Genomic DNA, 23,561 nt, shown 5'->3' on the forward strand with positions numbered 1-23,561 from the left:
AGTGAGATGTAACACCCCTGGCCATGCTTGCTTGTCCAGGTGTCAGTGGTGAAATGCACCCGGGAGACACAGAGTTTTTTCAAAGAAAAAGTAATCTTGGCTGCGACATGATGGTGTAGCACAGGCAAAATTTTATTTGACATATAATGGCGACTGGGCAACTGGTACTGGGGGACTGTGACAGTCATCATCATCACCTCCACCTCTGGGGGTTAGCATCAGTTGATGAGGGTCGGGATCCTGCTGGGACCCTACTTCATTCAAACCAGGATCAAACTCACAAAGATTTTGAGCTTCAGAGCAGATGCTGTCCTCCTCAAGAGTCTGAGAATCTTTGGAGCAGACCTGTGATGCCCATGTGATAGAATGTGTGAACAACTCTGCAGACACACTCATGTGTGGTTACCCACAGTCAGTTTGTCAGTTGGAGATTTGTGACGCAAACAAGTGTAATTGGGGTGTTACCTCTGGGAAATGAAGTGTGTCTGATGTTGGGGTGCAGGAAGAGGAGGAGAAGCCACTTGATGCCATGCTTGCTATCCACTCTAGCACCTGCTGCTAATCAGCCTCATTTCGAAGTTGAAGCAATCTGCAGCTGCCAAAGAAATCTAGTAGAGTAGGCTGTCCAGCAATGGAAGCTGTTCTCATTTCCCTTGGGATAGTATGAGCTGACATTAGCTCACTAGACCTTTCACTAACAGTACTTCCCACACATATACTTCCAACACTCAGCCTATTCCCCCTTCCACGACAGCCTCTTCGTGATTTACCACTCATAGTTAATGTACGCTTACCCTTTCAAACAGATGTTTTGCAACCATATGCCCACAACTGTCAGACACCTAACACAAAAAATAAATAATTTACTAACTGCCTGAGTTGTCAATGGTGGGAAGGCACTACAAAGTACCACAACCTAAAAGGGCTGTTCACTGCTTCATTTGGAGCAGGTACGGCAAAGTGCCAAGAAGACCTTTTTAGCTTGTTCAATAGCAAATTTTCAACAGGCACCATTGTCCTTCTTTATGAACTTTGTGGATGCTTGCTGCACCGTGATTGGCTGCAGCAACATACACAAATAAAGTTATGAAAAAAAAATGGTGCCGCACGTCTGTCTTCTCCTGGTCCAGAGTCCCCATCTCCTCCTCTGATTTTGCAGATCACCACATCAAACAGCACAATCCTATCCAAAAGTAACAAATACTACTAAAAAAGCATTTTTGGAAACGTGGCGAGCGTTCAAGGGTAGAAAATAAACAAAAATGAACATTACCAACTTTTGGGGGAGGAACTCATGGTTGCCGAGCTTGAAAGAATAAGCTCAGGCTCGTACCGAATTTGAGATTGGCGAACCTTTACCGAACAAGATGGCTTATCTCTATCCAGAATCCTAGATTGTCTATCAACCATATCCTCCTTCGCCTCTCACCTCCTAAAGCTCAATTTGGTTAAAACTGAACTGCTCATCTTTCCTTCAACTCACCTAACTCCCCTGCACAATCTGCAGTATCTACCACAATATGGGACATCATACTTTCTCCTTAAAAGCCATGATGTTTTCATGGAACCGATGATGTTTTTCTTGGATTTTTAATCGTTGAATAAAGTTTCTACATTTTTATATATTTTTCGTTGGATTTATATTTTTCCTATCCTGGAATTGGTGTTGAGTCCCGTCCTTTCTCCTTGCTACAAACTAAAAATACAATGTACTGTTAAGAAATATACAGATGCACTTTCAAACACTAAGGTATGCAGACATTGAATAGTGGAATTTTGAAACAGCATTACTGCTTTTGAAAAGAAGTTTTAAAAATGAGATACTTAGCACATAAAATGTCAAGCTTATGAGAGCCCAACAACCAGCGACAAGGCATATCTCTTTGTTGTTTCCCTAATTTAATATGCCTTTGCTTGGGCCCAACAAATAGATATACCTTATTGCTGGCTGTTGCGCTCTCATAAACTGGCCACTTTATGCTCCCCCACTATATGTACTGTGCACTATTAAGATTATTTGGTGCTGACGATGAAAGTAAGTGGTCACGTGACCACAATTATGCGATATGTATACATCTGGCCACATTCTGACTAGACGTGCACGGCCTCACTCGATTCACTTGTGGTCATGTTGTGAAGCCCCACAGGTGTTGTGTAGCATTACCTTCAGGGACTCCACGTGGGATGGTCTGGTCACCGGTAAGTTATCTTCTTTGGATTTTCGTGACGCCACTCTCGGTATTGCGGTCAGGGGACTGCCGCTGCAGGTTAGGGGATGCCTGGGGTTGGTGTGTGCAGCTGGGTGTCGTGGCCTCCCGAGAGTGAGGCAGGCCCCAGGGTCCGGTTGAAGTGTGAGTGGAACCACAAATAGCAGAATGACTCAGGCTGACTTTTGAGGGTGACTACCAACTCGCCCTCCTAGCCCTGGCATTTTTGGGGTGACCCCGACTTGTAGTCCTTCTGGGGTCACCCTGGGAAGTTGCTGCTGCCTATTCTCCCCTCGTTTCAGCCCGTTTGCTTGTAGCCTGGACCAGGTCACTCCGGCTGCTCGCCTCCTGTGAGCTATGGGTCCTCTCTTTGCTACGTGGCTGCGGACTCTGGTGTTATGGTGAGGGTCTGAAATGCCACCTCCGCCAGGTTTGGCAGGGAAACTGAATGAATCTCTGCACTGGGACCTGTAACCCGTGCGGGCCTGGTACCTCCCTGGCAGTCCCCGTACTCAGCCACCCCTTTGCTCTTTCTAGTCTTGGGTGGATTTCGGGTGGCACTACCAGGTGACCGATTTCCCCCGTCGGTAGCCACTGCATGTGCGTTGTTTGACTAGTGGGTCCTGCACGTCTGCTCTCCCTGAGCTCCACTTCAGACTGACTCACTACTTCCTTTCCACTGTGCCTGCCTACACAACTTAGCAACCAGGCTCTCTACCACACCCCTTGAGTGGACATGGAGGCCACACCCCCTCCTGAATTCACCAGGGGTCCCTATCAAAGGTAGATGTGGGAGACCTGATTACTATGCGCCTGTGTAATCACACCTCGGTCAGCCTTTTGGTTTGCCTGTATTGTACTGCCCCCAGCATGGCTGCAGTACTCAGTGGTGCCTGACCAGGTCAGGGGCGCCACATTGCCCCTTAGTTATCACCAGCACGTCCTCGGGCTGCAAGACAAACATAAAATGCATAAAATGGTAAAAGCATTTAAAACATTATAAAACATACCCGGTACCATACATCACCACCCTCCACCCACAAGTCCGTTACCCACCCAAAACCCTCTCAGGAGGTAGGTCACCGGTCCTTCTAGCAACCAGGTCTGGGCCATCTGTTTCCCCAGACCTTTCCTCCAATCTTCCTCTCCCGTCGAGCCGCGCCTTCAGCCACTTCTGGCAGGATGTAGAGGCGGCTTTCGTGATCTGGTTGTTTACAGGTTATGCCGTGTCTTGTGAAGCCGTGCCTTCGGCCTCTTCTGGCAGGAATGTAGAGGCGGCCTCCACAGTTGATGCAGACAGGGTACCCTCTTTGTGGTGGAGAGCCAAGCCCCATAAACAGGCGTGCTCTCTGGTCACAGACGAGCCAGGCCCCATAAACGGGCATGCTCTGGTGGTGGTACCATTCAAGGTAAGTACATACACTGTGAGAGTTTGTGGCTATAGCCAGTTAATAGCCTAATGGTCCTTGAAAAGGTACACGAAAACTGGTGCTAAGTGTGATTAAAAAGGGTTCTCACATAAGTTCATGTGGGCACATTACTTGAACTTGAAACGTTGCAAAACTAAAAATTTCTGTACTTCACTTTACTTTTCTTCACTCCTCCTTCCTAACAGGACTTTTGCCTGTAGGGCTATGGCACCTGACATTTTCCACATCTTTATCGTCGTCTGTGTTGTCTGTTTCTTTCTCTTGTTCTGTATCTCTATCTTCATCTTCTGTTTCTGTTTCTTTTTCTCTTTCGCAGTCTTGTTCTATTGTTTCTTTTGTTGTACTTATGGGCTTTACAGATTGAGTTGAGGCAGCTGGGCCACAATCAGGGTTTCTGGGGCATGGTGTGACATCCAGTGCAAACCAGCCACGTTCTCCTTGATGTTTAGTGAACTCTACCAGGTCTCCCATATGTAGATTTCTTCCAGGATATTCTCTGGGAAAATGTGCTCTTACATCTCTCCTACTTACAAAGATGCCTTCTTTGACACCTGGTGTAACTATGAAGCCATATCCACTTTTCAAACTGAACTCCTACACAGCTCCATGGCAAAGAGGACCTCTGACCTGGGATTTAGCTTTCCTTAGGGACTGCTTCTCCTCCAAGTCTCTGGCTGTTACTTCATCCTTCCTTTCTGGGAACTGCTGTGTGGCGGCCTGTTTCACGCGGGCGCTGCGCTGTGCTTTGGTTGTGGGGCTCTTGGTGACTGCAGGCTCCCATGTTACGTACATACGCGGTATGGTGATGGCCAGAGGTTCATCTTCAGAGGGTATTGGGCTCTCCTCATCCCAGCGGGAGTATGGCAACATTTCCGCTCCAGGCCCCCTTCAGCTTCACAGGGTGCTGCGTCCTCCTCCGGCTATTCTGGGGTTGCTGCTTCAGCCTTCAGGCCTCCCCTCCCCTTTGTTCTTTTGAACACTCCTCAGACAGCAATGCTGAGGACAGGCTTTCATCAGCAGGCCAGGGTGGTGGACCTTCAGCCGTGGGAGTCACTGAGGACACTCTGGGTGAGCGCCTGGGAAGCAGATGGCGGTCCACCATTTCCTTGGGGAACCATGCCTCCAGATCCGCTTTAAACTTGAGAAACTCTGAATTTTCTCCTTCTGGCGGGGACGTGGCACCCAGTTCCTTGGACTGGGGAGCGGTGTCTGCTCTGGCCTTGCAGGCCGGGGTAAATGGCCTTGCGGCCTGGTCTTGGCGGGCCGATCCTAGTGTGGCTGCGGCCTGGTCTTGGCAGGCCGGGCATTACTGCTGCGGCCTGGTCTTGGCGAACCGTGCAGGGCATCGCTGTTGCGGCCTGATCTTGGCGGGCCGGGCATCGCTGCTATGGCCTAGTGTTGGCGGGCCGGGCAGGGCATTGCTGTGGCGGCCTGATCTCGGCGGGCCAAGCAGGGCATCACTGCAGTGGCCTGGTACTGGCGGGCCAGGCAGGGCATCGCTGCGGCAGCCTGGTCTTGGCGGGTCGGGCAGGGCATCGCTGCGGCAGCCTGGTCTCAGCGGGCCGGGCAAGGCATCACTGCGGTGGCCTGGTCTCAGCGGGCCGGACAGGGCATCTCTGCGGGAACCGCGGACCTCTCAGCAGGGATCCGCATGGGCGTCGCCTCCGGGGCAGCAGCAGGGATCTCAGCGGGCGTGGCAGAGTGGTGTGCTGTGGGTGTCGCAGCGGCCTCTAGATATGGAAGCGCTGGTAGGGTCGGTGCACTCCAGGGAGCAGGGGCAACACAGAACTCACCCATCGGCAGCATCATCGGGGTCTGAGTCGTCGCCGCCCCGTGTGGCGTTCGTCGTGCGGTTCACTTCTCATAAGCCCACACTGCTGTAGCCATCTCCCGGAACTCCGTGTGTCCTTCCCTGAGCTGCTGTAAGATCCTGGCCTCCAGCCGTTCGCAGAACTGGGCAAGCTCCCAGTCCCACCAGGCAGTGGAGCCTGGCTCTGGATCCTGCTCTCAGCATCGCCTCTGCACAGCCTTTCAGCTCTTGCAACTCTCTCTGCCTCTGCTCAGTTTTATTTTCTTCTGCAGACTGATAGCTTCCCGCTGTCCAGGGACAGATCCGCCTCTATTCCCCTCTTGCAAGGTCGGGACGCTGCAGGAGTTCTCTGGGTAGACACACCCCTTCGTGGGTGGCTACTTCTTCCAGCGTGGGCTGTTGTTGTTTCTTGGCACGCTTTCTGTGGTGGCAACATGGCGGCGCTTCCAATTTTTCAAGTGGACCGCCCAGGCACATGGTCACCTGTCATAACAGGTCTAGTCCTTATCCTGTTCGTGACGCCAGATGTGAAGCCCCACAGGTGTTGTGTAGCATTACCTTCAGGGACTCCACGTGGGATTGTCTGGTCACTGGTAAGTTATTTTCGTTGGATTTTCGTGACGCCACTCTCGGTATTGCGGTTAGGGGACCGCCGCTGCAGGTTAGGGGATGCCTGGGGCTGGTGTGTGCAGCTGGGTGTCGTGGCCTCCCAAGAGTGAGGCAGGCCCCAGGGTCCGGTTGGAGTGTGTGTGGAACCACAAGTAGCAAAATGACTCAGGCACAGTCCAGACAGTCTTTCAGGGTTTTTACTCACAATTGATGGCAGGGTGAGTACCCGGGCATAGCTGGGATGAACCAGAAGAAACCAGGCACTCCGTCAGGCTGATTTTTGAGGGTGACTACCGACTTGCCCTCCTAGCCCTGGCATTTTTGGGGTGACCCCGACTTGTAGTCCTGCTGGGGTCACCCAGGGAAGATGCTGCTGCCTATTCTCCCCTTGTTTCGGCCCATTTGCTTGTAGCCTGGACCAGGTACCTCCGGCTGCTCTCCTCCTGTGACCTATGGGCCCTCTCTTTGCTACGTGGCTGCGGACTCTGGTGTTATGGTGAGGGTCTGAAATGTCCCCTCCGGCAGGTTTGGCAGGGAAAACTGAATGAATCTCTGCACTGGGACCTGTAACCCGTGCGGGCCTGGTACCTCCCTGGCAGTCCCCGTACTCAGTCACCCCTTTGTTCTTTCTAGCCTTGGGTGGATTTCGGGTGGCACTACCAGGTGACCGATCTCCCCCATCGGTAGCCACTGCACGTGCATTGTTTGACTAGTGGGTCCTGCACGTCTGCTCTCCCTGAGCTCCACTTCAGACTGACTCACTACTTCCTTTCCACTGTGCCTGCCTACGCAACTTAGCAACCAGGCTCTCTACTACACCCCTTGAGTGAACATGGAGGCCACGTCCCCTCCTGGATTCCCCAGGGGTCCCTATCAAAGGTAGATGTGGGAGATATGATTACTATGCGCCTGTGTAATCACACCTCGGTCAGACTTCTGGTTTACCTGTTACCCCCAGCATGGATGCAGTACTCAGTGGTGCCTGACCAGGTCAGGGGCTCCACAATGTGACTTGTGTTGCCACTTTTGTTGCCACAATGGGAGAATCCTGATGGCATGCGGTGTGTGCACACTTTCATCACAAAGTGAAGTTTTTAACTTCTTTGAGGGATTAAAGATCAAATAAACCAATTCTTAGCCCATTCATGCCATGGCCATTTTCCATTTTTCATTTTTCATTTTAGTTTTTTCCTCCCCTTCTTCCACAAGCCATAACGTTTTTATTTTTCCATGGATATAGCCATATGAGGGCTTGTTTTTTGTGTGACAGTTTGTACTTTTGATTGACACCATTTATTGTACTACATAGTGTACTATAAAATGGGATAAAAATGGGGAAAAATTCCAAATGCATTGAAATTGCAATTAAAGTTCAGTTCCACAATTGTTTTTGGGGTTCTGTTATTTACCATGTTAACTATATGGTAAAACGTATCTAACAATATGATTCTCAAGGTCATTACTGCATGTAGATACAAAACGAACAGTTTTTTTGTGTTTTTTGCTTTTTTTTTTAAGTCCTGAGAAAAGCTTCAAAAATTTGTAAATAAAAACATTTTTGCTTGTGTCGCCATTTTCCCATGACCCAAAACATTTTCATTTTTTGGGATACAGAGATGTATGGGGGCTTATTTTTTGCATCCTGAGATTATGTTTTTATTGATATCATTGTGGTGTAGATATCATGTTTTTATCACCTTTTATTGCAATTTTGTGGTTATAAAAAGAAATAATTCTGGCTTTTTTTCTTGTTACACTGTTTATCAGATTCATTTTATGTTTGATAAATTGGGCATTGTTGAACTCAGCAATGCCAAATATGTGTTTTTATTTTTTTTCTATTGTTTTATTTTTAATGGGGCAAAAGAGGATGATTTGAATTTTTGAGTTTTTTTCTTACTATTTAATAATCCCTTTAGGATACATGTTTATTTACTCACAGTCCCTGTTGCCACTCCCAGAGTTGCGGTCTCCATCGTGCTGGGCTGCAGTCGATCCCGAGCAATTTGAGGTAACCGCCGGTGTTCCCACTGTGAGTCTTTTCTGGTCGGGGTCCCCCGGTGGACTATGGAACGCCCTGCAGGTGTTTCCTGCACTCTCCGCAGACCCTTGAATACAGTGTAGCTGTGGAGAACCCAGGCTGAGCTACCTGCTCCAAGCCGCGGGTCCTTTGGCACTACCGGATGTGTGAAGGTAGAGAAAGAATATGTCTGGACCGAAGTCCAGACTGTGCTCCTCACCCCAAGCTGTGCCCGGGGCTAACTTTCTATGTTTAGAGATGCTCCTTCCGTTTTCCCCAAGTGGTGCCCCCCCCAGGTGGTTGTCCTACTGACCGGGAAAGTCCCATGCTTTGTGATGGCCACCCCCCCTATCTACCCCAGGCCCTCCCCCCCGGTGGGAAAGCACTTAACAGCGTGGTTTGTGAATGTGAGAAAATCCAGCAATTAACCTCTCCTTACCCGGGATAAGTACCGCACCCTAAGTAAGGTGCAGTACCCTGTGGCGACTGAAGCCTCAGGGGTGCCACATAAGTTTAAGCCATATGTTTTGAAGGTTATAAGAGATTTATTTCCAGATGTAGCTATGGGTATACATGGCTAATAGGCACGTGGTAAAAATAGTTGGCCAATAGCATGGAATGGAGTACACATTTCCTTTATTCAAAGACTAAATTGTATTGATGTCCTACCTATGTCCTACCAATATACATGAGTATAACTTTTCCACAGTTTTTTTCAAAGCAAAGAAAAAACAATGACTTGGAACAATCATCTTTACTTTACTGTAAAGTCTGTACGTAGTACAAAACACAATGAAAAAGCTTTGATGAGATGTGATAGGGCAGCTAAGCAATAACATTAAACTACATGCAGCAATTCATCCATTTCTGCACAGCAAAGAGATGCCGCATGTGTCTCCATAGAATTAAATACAGATTCTCTACAGAGTGACTACAGAATTAAGGTACTGTATACTATGCTTATCTCAACCATTAGCAGCTTCATGTACATATTTGAATGACTTAATATTTTATTCTATTTTATAATTGTCAATGTTATAAACTATTATTTCCTGATCACATTAACACCAGGTATAGCGAGAAATACCACAATAAATATTGTATGATTTAGAAATGTATGTATATCACTGCAGAGTGTGTGCATGTAAATATATATACAGTATATATATATATATATAACAATTTATGGAGAAATAATATTTTGTGTTGCACTTTTATTGTTAGGTATTTATCATTATATATTAAGATTGTATAGTTAATTATTCAATATATATATTAATTATTATATTAATATATTAAGCATGAGTATGTTTTAATCATTACTTATTATTGTTATGCTAATCATAATTTTATTATTATTATTTTGTGCTCTTTTATTAATCTTTTGTTATGGGATGATTGTGCGACTTTAGAAAAAAAACTTTTCAGACATTTTTTCATTTAAAGTTTTCTTTAGAACTTTATTTTGCTAAATTATATGAAACTTTATTCAGATTTTTTGGACGTTAGGATACTATTACTAATTAGTTTACCCTTTTTTGTGAGGAAGTAGAGGAAATCTTATATACTCCATTGAGTAGGGACTTCAAAGTTTGCTATGTGTCGTTGCTACTCCCTGCAAAATACAAGTGAATAGTTGAGGTGACATTACACAAGCAAGTCGCAAAGAATTCAACCAGGTCCAATTTTTTCATGACCTGCTTGCAGTGGTTGCAGTACTCTCGAGGTTGCATTCACACCCCTTTCACTTGTATTTGTGATGCAATGTAGCAGGGACACGTGAACAATCTTTCATCGCATGACCTGTGTTTTGGCGAATGTCACTGTGTAGCTCCAAACTTAATATCCCACAGTCACCACTGACTACAGCATCTAAGCAGTGATATAAAATCCTTGACTCAACTCACCTTCTTTATGGTCTATGTTCACAGTAAAAATGACCGCACTACTTAAGAACCGCTTCAGGAAGTTCTGATCTCAGGAAGAGAATCTAATTAAAATTGGGTTTCGTCTACCCTACTGAATCAATGTCATGACTTTTTACCTCCTCTTCATAGTGCGGTCATTTTTGTGAACATAGACCATGATGAAGGCGAGTTGAGTAGCTGAAATGCGTAGTCTGCTGTATAGCATCGGAGTTATACTGTCCTTATGATATGGGATAGCTCATTTCACAGTAATAAATGAAAGGAGTGTTTTTTAATGAACCTGGAATTCTGGACATCACGCTGGATTTTTTTTCTATTTTTGGTATTCCTGTAAAGTGTGGTGAGCTTCCACTGAGTCTTCTGTCCGCAGTCCTCCAGGCACAGAACTATTAACACGGACACTTACTGAGGTAAGATGATGATTAGTTGGTTTGTGAATGCTTATTTTTAACAAGGCAATAGGGGGCTGATTTCAAATATATATATATTAGCTGTACTACCCGGCTTCGCCCGGGTTAATAATTGTTGTTAACAAAGTAGAATGTATTAACAAAAATGTATTCTGACCACAAAAACCACAAAACAAATAGATAGAAATGTAATTATTAAAAGGCAAAAACTAAGCTAATAGAAGCATTTCACCACAGATATTCCAAACCACAGATATTCCACACAGATTTAACTAAATTGGCCAAGTCATGTGCTCCGTCTGTCTCTTTCCAGGTCTATCTCTTTGCCCGTCTGTCTCTTTCCCCTTCTGTCTCTTTCCCTGTCTGTCTCTTTCCCTGTCTGCCTGTCTCTGTCTGTCTCTTTTTTATGTCTGTCTCCATCTCTCTGTTTCTTTCCCCATCTGTCTCTTTCTAGGTCTGTCTCTTTCCCAGGTCTGTCTCTTTCCCCGTCTGTCTCCCCGTCTCTTTGTCTGTGTCTTTTCCTGTCTGTTTCTTTCCCTGTCTGTCTCTTTCCTTGTCTGTCTCTATTTCTCTGTCTCTTTCCCCGTCTGTCTCTATCAAGGTCTGTGTCTTTCCCCATCTATCTTTGTCTGTCTCTCTGGCTGTCTCCTCCTTCCCTGTCTGCCTGTCTCTGTCTGCATGTCTGTCTGTCTCTTTCCCCATCTGTCTCTTTCCCCATCTGTCTCTTTCCAGGTCAGTCTCTTTCCAGGTCAGCCTCTTTCCAGGTCAGTCTTTTTCCAGGTCAATCTCTTTACAGGTCAATCTCTTTACAGGTCAGTCTCTTTACAGGTCTGTCTCTGTCTCTTTCCCCGTCTGTCTCTGTCTGTCTCTTTCCAGGTCTGTCTCTGTCTGTCTCTTTCCCTGTCTGTCTCTCTGTCTGTCTCTCTGTCTGTCTCTCTGTCTGTCTCTCTGTCTGTCTCTCTCTATCCGTCTCCCCACCAACATCTTATTACCTCACATATAAGCTTGTTATACTATGAATGTCTTTTGTTTCTATAGCAACCAATCACAGCTCCTACTAATAACCTGTAGTTCCAGGCTCCATTTACTTTAATGGAGGCATGTTTTTTGGAGAGTAACTGTAAAGCGTGGGGTTACATTTTCCTGTCAAATCATAGTCTACAACATTCCTTGGGTCACATGAGGTGTCTGTGCAAAATTTTGTGATTGTAAATGCGACAGTGCGGATACACTTTTCATTTCACTTTTTCCCCATTATGTAGATAGCGGCAAAATTGATTGGTAAATTGGAACGCATGGAGTTAAAATTTCGCCTCACAACATAGCCTATGATGCTCTCGGGGTCCAGATGTGTGAGTGTGCAAAACTTTGTGGCTGTAGCTGCAACGGTGCAGATGCCAATCACGGACACACACACATACACATACACACACACACACATTCAGCTATATATATATATATATATATATATATATATATATATATATATATATATATATATATATATATATATATATATACATATACAGTACAGACCAAAGGTTTGGACCCACCTTCTCATTCAAAGTGTTTTCTTTATTTTCATGACTCTAAAAATTGTAGATTCACATTGAAGACATCAAAACTATGAATGAAAACATGTGGAATGAAATACTTAAAAAAGTGTGAGACAACTGAAAATATGTCTTATATTCTAGGTTCTTCAAAGTAGCCACCTTTTGCTTTGATTACTGCTTTGCACACTCCTGGTATTCTCTTGATGAGCTTCAAGAGGTAGTCACCGGAAATGGTTTTCCAACAGTTTTGAATGAGTTCCCAGAGATGCTTAGCACTTGTTGGCCCTTTTGCCTTCACTCTGCGGTCCAGCTCACCCCAAACCATCTCGATTGGGTTCAGGTCTGGTGACTGTGGAGGCCAGGTCATCTGGCATAGCATCCCATCACTCTCCTTCATAGTCAAATAGCCCTTACACAGCCTGGAGGTGTGTTTAGGGTCATTGTCCTGTTGAAAAATAAATGATGGTCCAACTAAACGCAAACCAGATGGAATAGCATGCTACTGCACGATGCTGTGGTAGCTATGCTGGTTTAGTATGCCTTCAATTTTGAATACATCCCCAACAGTGTCACCAGCAAAGCACCCCCCCACCATCACACCTGCTCCTCCATGCTTCACAGTGGGAACCAGGCGTGTACGTAGAGACCATCCTTTCACCTTTTCTACAAAGACACGGTGGTGGGATCCAAAGATCTCAAATTTGTACTCATCAGACCAAAGCACAAGCCACTCGGTGAGGCAGCACTTATTTAATGACTGAGTGATTGATTGAACTAAAATCATTTCTTATAGATATGGTGAACCCTCAAGTAACATTAAATGAAGGTCAATGCACACAGGTGGCTGAATTGAAAAAATTGCTTAATCACCCATTTACCGTGACTAAAAAATTACAAGCTGAGAATTTAACTCCTGGCATTTTCATAAGGGAGTGGAAGAACTTGCTATTTTGCCTGTCCCACAGAGGAGGTTTAATTGCAGATGGCATTTTTGCTTCAATGAAACTGAGAGAGATACAGCTATTGGAAATTAAAATTCTTCTGGTAGCTGTTTATGTGGACCCAAGTCATCGTATACTGCTTGATGATCAACAGCTTACTAAAGGAAAAGAAGCTTTGAGTGAGGTAGCAGTTAGGATGAGCAGTTACAGGACTGCCAGGCGCAAGAGGACTTGGGGCCTGACAGTGCTACTGCTGCCATATCTTCATCCTCATCAGATGAGGAGTTTAACTTTGACAAGTATTTGGATGACATGGAGCAGGCAAAGCGTTGCTGCAAGGAAAAAGATTTCAATCCGTCTCCTATAGCAAGCAGATTGACCAGATTTCAGTAAAATTTTTCACTTGCTCTCAAAGAAATAGAAAAATTCAACCATTCATCAAAACTGACTGTGCATGAGGCAATTCCTTTATACCCGGAAATTGTTAGAGATGTTGCCCATGTGGTTACGGCTTTGCCTCCAACCCAAGTTACTGTAGAGAGGTTGTTCTCTAGCCTTAAAATTATTAGGTCAGATTTGAGGTCATCTGCGAAGGAGGATCTGATGGAAGCAATTCTATTTCTTACAACAAATTCATAGACTGCACAAATGTTATTTAGCATGTTTTTGTTGAAAACTGTTTTTTACCACTTACACAGTGTATTACATAGTGTTATATATAACACTATATAATAAACTATGTAAGTGGCAAAAAACAGTTTTCAACAAATACATACTAAATAATAACATTTAGTATAATGCTTATATTTAAGTGAAAATATTATTGTAGTACAATGTGAACATCAGACATTTAATCATTTTATGATACAATAATCAAGATATTTATTTAGATAGAACATAAAATATATTTATTGGAATACAACCTTAGAACACAAAAAACTAATAAATTGTAAATTTGTAATACAGTATGTAATATATATACATACACACACACACAAGATATATATGTAATCTACTGTATATGTATATTACATAGTGTATTACATATTTACAATTTATTACAGTTTTTTGTGTTCTAAAGTTGTATTCCAATAAATAGATTTTATGTTCTATCCAAATATCTTGATTATTGTATCATAAAAATTATTAAACGTCTGATGGTCACATACACATGTTCATGTACTACAATAGATTTTTCACTTAACTATAAGCAATATATGTTGGAGTCGGAGTCGGAGTCGTGGATTCGGAGTCGGTGCAAGGGAAATTGAAGAGTCGGAGTCGAAGGTTTGGCTTACCGACTCCACAGCCCTGGTGGAAGCTCCCTATATTTCCATTGATGGATGATGGACCTGAATGGGAACTTTTATTTTGTGGATTGAGTTTAAGCTTTTATTTTGAATATTTTGTAGAAAACTTTGGATCAGATTTATCCTGTGTTCTACACTGAGCACTTACGTTGTAGTTTCCAGATAAATCTCTGAATGATGTGATCCATTCACTAGAATGAAGTAAAACCCAAGTGGAAAACACAAAAGGAGCATATACTCTATAGTAAAGTAAATAAGTAAATAATAGTAGTACATTTAAATAACATAGGGTACTTGGTTAAGCCTGTTTGATCAAAGAGCGTAAAAGATATCCCACCATGACAAGGTGTACATATCAGAACGATCCTACTTTAGTATCAGAACCTTACCTTGTGTCAGTGACATCAATGCGAATAAGGGCAGAGAAGCACAATGTTCCAACTACAGCAACCTGTCCATGGGAAACTATATAGATGAAGTACCTAGCTCGGATGGAGGGACACAGCCCCCAATATATTGTCCCCGCAGACTCCAGTATAATGTCCCCCACAGCTCCATATATAGCATGATATCCCCACAGTCCCTAGTGTAACGTTCTCCACAGCTCCCTATACAGAATTATGTCCCACAGCTACCAGTATAATGTTTCACACACTACCAGTAAGTCACCCCATGGCCCTTTATGTAGTACCGCACATTTGGGTACTATTAAAGGGATTTATAGTCATTAGCAGGAGGTTACATGAGGTATGCGACATACACTTTTAGATCAAGAGTTAAGCTTCTCACAGACCTTGTTGCTTGGCAGAATAGCATGGTGGGTAGAGTCTTAGTGCACCTACATTAACTGCCGTTACCTCAGATTTTAGTCAGAGTATAGCTGGAGCTGAGCGAGTGAACACATCAATAATATCTAGGGGAATGCTAACCCCCACTCCAGTGGGTTGTATGAAGGTGGTCTGACGCAAAACCACAAGTAGGGCCTCTTAGGAGTTGCAGCTGTTTAGACAGCTACAATGCCCTGGTCTGCACAGCGCCTTACCCTAACTAAAAGTCAAAGTTGTGGATGCAGGAGGAGTATAGGCCTGGCGGTGGGCCCCCATAAAAAAGATGGGTACACAGGAGAGCTTACAATACATGAAGGTCAGAGGGATCAGGAACTCTGGGGTCTGCTGGGGAACAACACCCCAGCGGGATAGAGGAAGCCAACTCTATTGTGCCAGATTGGACAACGAGATAGGCTCTGTTCACGCTTGCTGAATATCATGCCTTATATGTGATGCTCCCATGGGGTCCAAAGGATTACTCGTCACCAGGCCGGCGTTGGGAGGGGGGTGGGATGTCACAGCGGCTAGGCCCGGTTCCATAACCCTGGTGGTGTCAAGAAATTGGGGATAATGATGGGGATAGTAATTATTCGTGGCGCCACCTGTTTTTATGCAGCTAAAATAGGAGGCGCCGCTGAAAGAGGTTTCCCCTGGCGGCAGATGGTAGTGCAGCTAGGTTGGTGCAGCTCTCCACAGGCAGAGCACAGGCCCACAGGAAGATTGGGAGTAGTAGTATTTTTTCAGCGGAGTGCAGGGTTGGAGATGGTGAAGAAAGGGAGCGACACAGAGGTTGCAATCAAAGTTCTTTACTTACTGAGATGACACTGGTTTTCGACTGCCGGACTCCGCTGTCATGGGCTCCAGCCAATTCCGGATAGTTCGGAGGCCGGAACCAGTGTTTATTTCTGTGAGTCCTTCCTACTTGCGCTGTGTTGTTTGAGTCCCTGCAGCTTGAAACTCTACTGGGACCCGAGTCCTTATATTTGCTCCATTCCTGTCCTGTATGGCAGGCAGCGTGAATATGTGACGTCACAGATAGGGCCCCACACAACACCCTTCCCTCACAGGTGACATCAGCCTACCTCAAAACCCTAGTCACCTCCCTCGGGGCTTGATGGACACACCAGGGGGCTGAACCAGGCGGTTGGAAGACTCTCACCATGGAGTCTAGATAGCCCGAGGGCAGACAGTTCAGTTTTAGAGTTCAACGAGAGTGGAGGTCAGGCCTGTATCGCAGGCCAGAAGGCAAACTGACTGGTTAATTAACTGATTGCGGCCAGGACTAGAGGTCCTGTCCCACCCAAAGTCCCGATTGAAGGCAACAGCCCACCGAGGTCAGGCCTGTGTCGCAGGCCTGAAGGCAAACTGACAGGTACCAAGGTAGGAGCCCTGGTGCCTTTGGCTAGGAGGCAGACGGCGGTCTCCATCTGCAGGAGCCATGGAGATGGCTTGGTGGAACCGAGGTGGACCGGGACAGGGTTGTAGCCTGCCGGTACCGACACGGGGAACTGACTCGGAAACCAGAGCACACAGGGGGTACTCAGACCCTGAAGCTAGGTCCAGAAGCGACTGGAACTGGTTAATTAACTGATTGCGGCCAGGACTAGAGGTCCTATTCCACCCAGAGTCCCAATTGAAGGCAACAGCCCACTGAGGAGGATAACAGGCCACCATCACGGCTCAGAGATCCCACGGGCCAGCGTCTGTGGGCAAGGGCTCCTTAGGACACATCCAGTGGGAGTGGACTCCTGAAGTTGCAAGCACAGGCAGTACACCATTCTAAAAAAGGTGCAGAAGAAAGACAGAGACCACCAGCCGGGTGGGGAACCAGAACGCAGCCAGCTGTGGGCACTGACCACTATCACCTTGGTTTACCAGAGACTCGTGTGTTTTCTTATTAGTGAGTACACCAGCACCCTGCGGTCGCCCATCTAGCTGCACCACCAACCCCAACGGGTCCCGGGGCCACCATCCCTGCCCACGGAGGGGTTAACAACTTGCTGCACAACATCTCCCCCGGGTGCCCCGTAACTGCAGCCGTGGTATCCAAACTCATCACATACCGTGGGTGGCGTCACAAACCTAGTACGGCCCAGCCCATACATATACATCCACCACCCCTCGACCCTTTTCATTCGGAGTGTCCGCGGGATCCCCCATGAGCCCTCAAGCCACCCCCCGGTAGGTCCAGACCTAAGCAGCGGCAGGCTGCTGGCACGGAAGTGGAACAAATCCGTTACTGGTGCTGCTCTTGCGGCTCCTGGCTCTAGTATGCTGCTGTGCCCCAGGCACTTTGTGTGGGCCAGAAGACTTGAAATGCTCTGCCCTGCGGATTCTGCTGGAGGGACTTGCAGTGCCCACCAGCCTAGGGCTCTGCACCCTGTTCTGTGTGCTCGATCCTGAGGGAGCTATGGCGAGCTCTGGTCCCTAATTCTCACCATACAGATCCTTGTGGTCCCCAATTCTCACAGTACAGATCCTTGTGGTCCCCATTGCTGACCTAAAGAGTGTACTATTAACAACTTTTTGTTTCCTAAGAACAGACTCATTTCTGCAATATGTTCCATATTTCTAGATTGCATTTTGTTTGCAAATGAAAAAAGTCAAGTTTGTGTTTTTAAAATAATTATTTGCTTTTTTTTATGTAATTTGTTACATTCCTGTATGTGTTATATGGTTTATTTTTTAACTGAGACATTTTTTTAATGACTTTATTTTGTGATTTCTTTTTGTTTTGCAGTCTGACCACATACGCTTCAGTAATGCCAAAAATATTGAAGGTAGTCGTGCTTTTGCTTATTGTGCAATCCATTGGCATCTATTATGGAATCAACAGAAGGAATATCTCTCCGTATATGTCTTTTATCTCTCGAGCTAAAATATTAGATAAAATTGAATCATTTCTTCAAATGAGTAAAGGATCCATTCCCTTACATGGTTGTTCAAATGAAACTGAACAGGACACCATCAATACACCATCCAGTGCAATTACTCTCAAGTCTCCATCTGAAGTATTAAAAAATGGTGATGGGATCATATTAGTGGAAACATCAGATCGAATGCAACCCCCTGCATTAGTGTTATGTGCTATAGAATCAGCAGCTCGTGTGTATAAGAACCGACCAGTGGCCTTCTTCATGAAAGGATTAAATAACACCAACATTGAAGAAACGGTGAGGAGACATTTCTCAGTGCTCTCATCCATGAAGAACATTTACTTCTTTCCTCTGGTTTTCGAGGAAGTGTATGCTGGCACACCACTTCATTCCTGGTATCTGAAGGTAAAATGCTCAGCTTCTGATTTTTACTAACAGTGATATAGTTAATGTGTCTGAATGTAAACTAGTCTACTACTATATCTCTCTATGGTTTGCGGTCAAAATGGAAAATCATGGGGAACCATATCAAAATTCCTAATCCCCCCCCCAAAAAAAAAGATAATGGTCAGGGAGGTCACAAAAATCATATAATAATAATTATAATAATAATTGTATTCATTTATATAGCACTATTAATTCCACAGTGCTTTACATACATTTGCAACACTGTCCCCATTGGGGCTCACAATCTAGAGTTCCTATCTGTAGGTCTTTGGAGTGTGGGAGGAAACCAGAGAACCCAGAGGAAACCCACGCAAACACGGGGAGAACATACAAACTCCTTGCAGATAGTGTCCTTGGTGGGATTTGAACCCAGGACCATAGCGCTGCAAGACTGCAGTGCTAACCACTGAGCCACTGTGCCGCCCTGCCACAATATTGATCCCAATGAAGCCTAATACAACCACTGGTATGGTATTTGAAGGTACAGTAAAGACTAAATCAGCAAAAAAATACCTAAAATATAACCTTTATTGGTTTCTCTAAAAAAGGAAGGGATGGAGTACCTTACCTCATAATTTATAAAAACAATGCCTACCGCAGAGACTCAGGTGCCGCACCACCCTTCAACCACACAAAAGGATTAATGCACTCTGCCACATGACATGTCAGTGTTATGAATGGTACAATCAGGTATTATATCCGACTACACAGGAACACATTGGTTCTACACAATTGGCAGTGTCCAGGGATTATAAACAGTTGTTTCCACTGGTCATATTGCCTATACCACAATACACCAAGACCCCTATTTGTTAAAGGGGGCTAATGTATATAAAAAATTAAACCTCCAGACACCTAACCTGGCGTCCGGGCATCAGACCAAATATGCACTAAGGGTTCAGATGACGTCGCATCCTAAGGGACTTGCGTTCCATGTATGCGTTCCACCACGCTAGGCGGAAGCGGGGAGCGCAGTTACGGATATGACGTCAGACGCCGGCGGGAGAGTGGCGATTATTTAAACACTGTAAATGCTGACAGTGGTGTACAGCGGAGAGGATTTATGCTGTCACCGTCTGTTAACCCATGAGAGGTTTCATACTAGAAACCTTTATCTCTTCAAGCTCCCCTGATGAATAGCAAATTAGGAAACGCGTCGGGAGGAGGAGAATTTGGGATGGGACAGCGAGTTTTCTAAAGGGATCCTAGGCCCAGTTTATGAGGGGCCGTGGAGACGCCTATAATGAGGACAAGCTGCCCTTGTGGAAATAGGCCACATCAAAGCGGGTGAGATTGTTCCTTTTCCACGTTTCTGGACATTGCTGTGTTTGGGATCCTTATGTATGGTTATCTCAGAGCACTGTCAATTTTCATCTGAACGCTTAGTGCATATTTGGTCTGATGCCCGGACGCCAGGTTAGGTGTCTGGAGGTTTAATTTTTTATATACATTAGCCCCCTTTAACAAATAGGGGTATTGGTGTATTGTGGTATAGGCAATATGACCAGTGGAAACAACTGTTTATAATCCCTGGACACTGCCAATTGTGTAGAACCAATGTGTTCCTGTGTTGTCGGATATAATACCTGATTGTACCATTCATAACACTGACATGTCATGTGGCAGAGTGCATTGATCCTTTTGTGTGGTTGAAAGGCGGTGCGGCACCTGAGTCTCTGCGGTAGGCATTGTTTTTATAAATTATGAGGTAAGGTACTCCATCCCTTCCTTTTTTAGAGAAACCAATAAAGGTTATATTTTAGGTATTTTTTTGCTGATTTAATCCCAATGAAGCCCCCTTAGTGTTCCCACACACAAGAGTACCACTCTTATGACCCCCATAAAATATGATGCCAAAATAATTGCCCCTCATACACAGGAAGATATCACCATGAATTCCTCCACAGTACCATCCACAGGCACAGCATGCTGACCCCACAGTACACCCCCTGCAAAGTATAATACCTTCACAGTGACCCAGCACGGTATTACAGCTGGACCCAGCAATCCACACAATATGGGGGTGCCTATACAATATGATGACCCACACACAGTTCCCCATGCAGTACAAATGGTCTTCCATACAGTATAATAGCACTCCATACATCAGTGGCCCTCCTTACAGTTGTAACGCCTGCCTGGATCCACAGACTCAGACTGGCTGTAATGGACAGGCTAGAGGAAAGTCGCTCACAAAGCAGAACCCTGAGAACCTAAAACCCTTTAACCCCTATACAGGGATTTGGAATTACACAGATCCCTGAAGATCACTACCAATGGTAGGCTGCAGTCCGATGAGAGTAGTAGCCAGACAGGGTCGAACCGGGAAATGCAAAACAGGGACAGAATCATGCAGGAAGGATGTAATCAGAAAACAAAGTAGAAGTCAAATCCGGATCAGGCAGCGAGGTACATAAAAAGCAGGCAGGAGGGTAGTCAGGAAACAAGCAGAAGTCAGAACACTAGAATCACTAAACAGAACAGGGTGAGAAGGAACCAGGAATACATAACTATCTCTGGCAGTGGTCAGCAGACAGGAGGGGAAATAAGAAGGGTGTGGTGTCTTCTCATTGGTTGTAGCTGAATGATGATAACTTCAGCTGGAAGACACACGCCATCTACAGTCAGCCAGTGGTACTGCAAATCCCAAGGAAACCCAGCCCAATGGATGAGTCGAGCCTGTGCCCACCAGCGCCGCTGGCATCAACTCTCCCATCACCAGCACTATCCACGGCAATAACACGGCGCCACCTGGTGATCAAAGCAGAAGTCGCTGGAGCGGACTCCGGTGGGAATGTAACAGTACCCCCCTCCTTGTGGAAGGGCCTCTGAACACTGAAAACCTGGCTTGTCAGGGAACTGGAAGTGAAATTGCCTGACAAGACCTTTAGCACCTACCTTACTTGCTGGGACCCATGATCTCTCCTCAGGGCCATAACCCATCCAATGCACCAGATACTGCACCACCGCTCTAACAATATGGGCATCAAGGATCCTCTGTACTTCATATTCCAAGTTACCCTTCCCTTAACCAAAACAGGAGGAGGGGGGCCTGACTGGGTAAATGAGAAAACGATACAACTTGAGGAGGGATTTGTAGAACACGTTCGATATTTTAAAGGACTGAGGGAGTTTCAGGTGGAAAGCTGTGGGATTAATAACCTCGACTATTTCATGAGGTCCAATAAATCTGGGATCCAGCTTAGCAGAAGGGACTTTGAGTTTCACATGACGAGTGGACAACCATACCTTATCCCCAACTCCAAGGCTTGGGCCTTTAGAACGCTTCTTATTAGCAGCCGAGGTTTGACCACCCTGTGCCCTCTTCAAGTTCTTTCACCTCAGAACAGATAGCTTTTAGTTTGTCCACAGTGCTTTCAGCCTCAGGAGTATCCACCAGAGCGGAAGAAAATGATCTGAAATGTGGATGCAACCCAAAATTGCAGAAAAAAGTAGTAGTCTGGATAGACTCCTGATACTGATTATTGATGGCAAACTCAGCTAGTGGTAGATATTCCACCCAGTCATACTGATGATCGGACACATAAGACCGGAGATATTGTTCTAAGATTTGATAGAACATTCAGTCTGACCATTGGTCTCTGGGTGGTAGGCAGAAGAAAAAGATAACTCTATATTAATCTTTTTACAAAAAGCCCTTCAGAATTTCAAGACGAACTGCGTTCCTCAGTCAGAAACAATATTCTCTGGAACCCCGTGTAACTGCACAATATGCCTAATGAACAAACCTGCTTAGAGTTTCAGAATTAGGCAATCCGGAGAATGGAACAAAATAACACTGTTTGCTGTTTATTTGACACATATCCACAACTAGTCAGATACAAATCTTCACTTTCGAGGGTGGGAGGTCAGTGATGAAGTACATGGAGAGATGGGTCCAATGACTTCCTGGAATAGGTAGGGACTGGAGAAATCCAGCGGGACAGGTACGGGGTGCCTTGGCTCGAGTATAAGTTTCACAGGCCAGTACGTATTCCTTACAGTCCTTTGCAACGGTTGGCCACCAAAAATTACTGGTTACAAGTTGGAGGGTATTGCATATACCATGGTGACCTGCAAGGACAGAATTATGGGACTCCTGAAGTACCCGTTTGCAAACAGGGGGAGTGACAAATAGTTTACGGTCAGGAGTGGTTTCAGGAACCTGGTCTTGGGCATTACGGATCTGTTCTATCAAATCTAAGGATACCGATGATACAATAATGCCTTTAGCTAAAATAGGGACTGGTTCAATGTTTTTTGACTGAGAGGGACAGAAGCTACGGGAAAGTGCATCAGCTCTTGTGTTCTTGGTACTGGGCAGGAACGTTGCCACAAAATCAAATCTGGAGAAAAACAATACCCACCTAGCTTGCCTAGGATTGAGTTTCCTAGCAGATTCCAGATAAGTGAAGTTCTTATGGTCTGTGATGACTGTGACATTATTTTTGGCGCCCTCGAGGAAGTGGCGCCATTCCTCGAAGGCCCATTTAATAGCCAACAGCTCACGATTACCAATATCATAGTTTCTCTCGGTGGGAGAAAATTTGCGGGAAAAGAAGGCACAAGGACGAAGCTGAGTGAGAGACGGAGTACTTAGTGATAGCACCGCCCCCACTCCCACCTCGGACGCATCAACTTCCACAATAAAGGGATGCGTAAGGTCAGGCTGAACCAGATTTGGGTCTGAGGAAAAAGTCTTTTAATTCAGAGAAAGCATGGGTCGCCTTTGGCTTCCAATTAACTACATCCATCCCCTTTTTAGTCAAATCGGTGAGGGGGTTGGCAATCTTGGAAAAATCCCTAATAAATTTGCGATAATAATTTGCAAACCCAAGGAAACGCTGCAAGGCTTTCAGGAACTTGGGTTGCACCCAATCTTTAATCAGCTGTAGCTTAGAGGGATCCATGCGGAAGTCTTCTGCAGACAAAATATAACCCAGAAAAGTAACCTCATTATCAAAAAAAACCAACACATTTTTCATATTTAGTAAATAGGGAATTCTCACTGAGTCTCAGTTGTACAGTGCAAACATTTTGGACATGTGACATAGCATCAGGAGAATAAATCAGGATGTCATCCAGATAGACCACGTAATAGAAGAAGCTGTGGAAAAATAAAGCGCAATAGGGTCTTACCCTTGTATGTAGGGGTATAGGATGGGGGAGCAATACTACTCACCAAATGTG

At 45.3% G+C, this 23,561-nt stretch overlaps 1 protein-coding gene across 1 annotated transcript in view; it reads left to right on the plus strand.

Annotated features, from left to right (window-relative positions):
• Nucleotides 1-17,810: 17,810 nt before the first annotated feature.
• Nucleotides 17,811-23,561, plus strand: part of LOC142295625 (alpha-1,4-N-acetylglucosaminyltransferase-like) — a 129,593-nt gene continuing 123,842 nt past the window's right edge. Inside the window, exon 1 of the mRNA XM_075338726.1 lies at nt 17,811-18,329. Within this exon, the coding sequence (XP_075194841.1) occupies nt 17,811-18,329 (519 nt within the window). The remainder of the gene's footprint in view (nt 18,330-23,561) is intronic.

The sequence above is a fragment of the Anomaloglossus baeobatrachus genome, chromosome 3 (genome assembly GCF_048569485.1).
Source record: "Anomaloglossus baeobatrachus isolate aAnoBae1 chromosome 3, aAnoBae1.hap1, whole genome shotgun sequence".
Lineage (NCBI taxonomy): Eukaryota > Metazoa > Chordata > Amphibia > Anura > Aromobatidae > Anomaloglossus > Anomaloglossus baeobatrachus.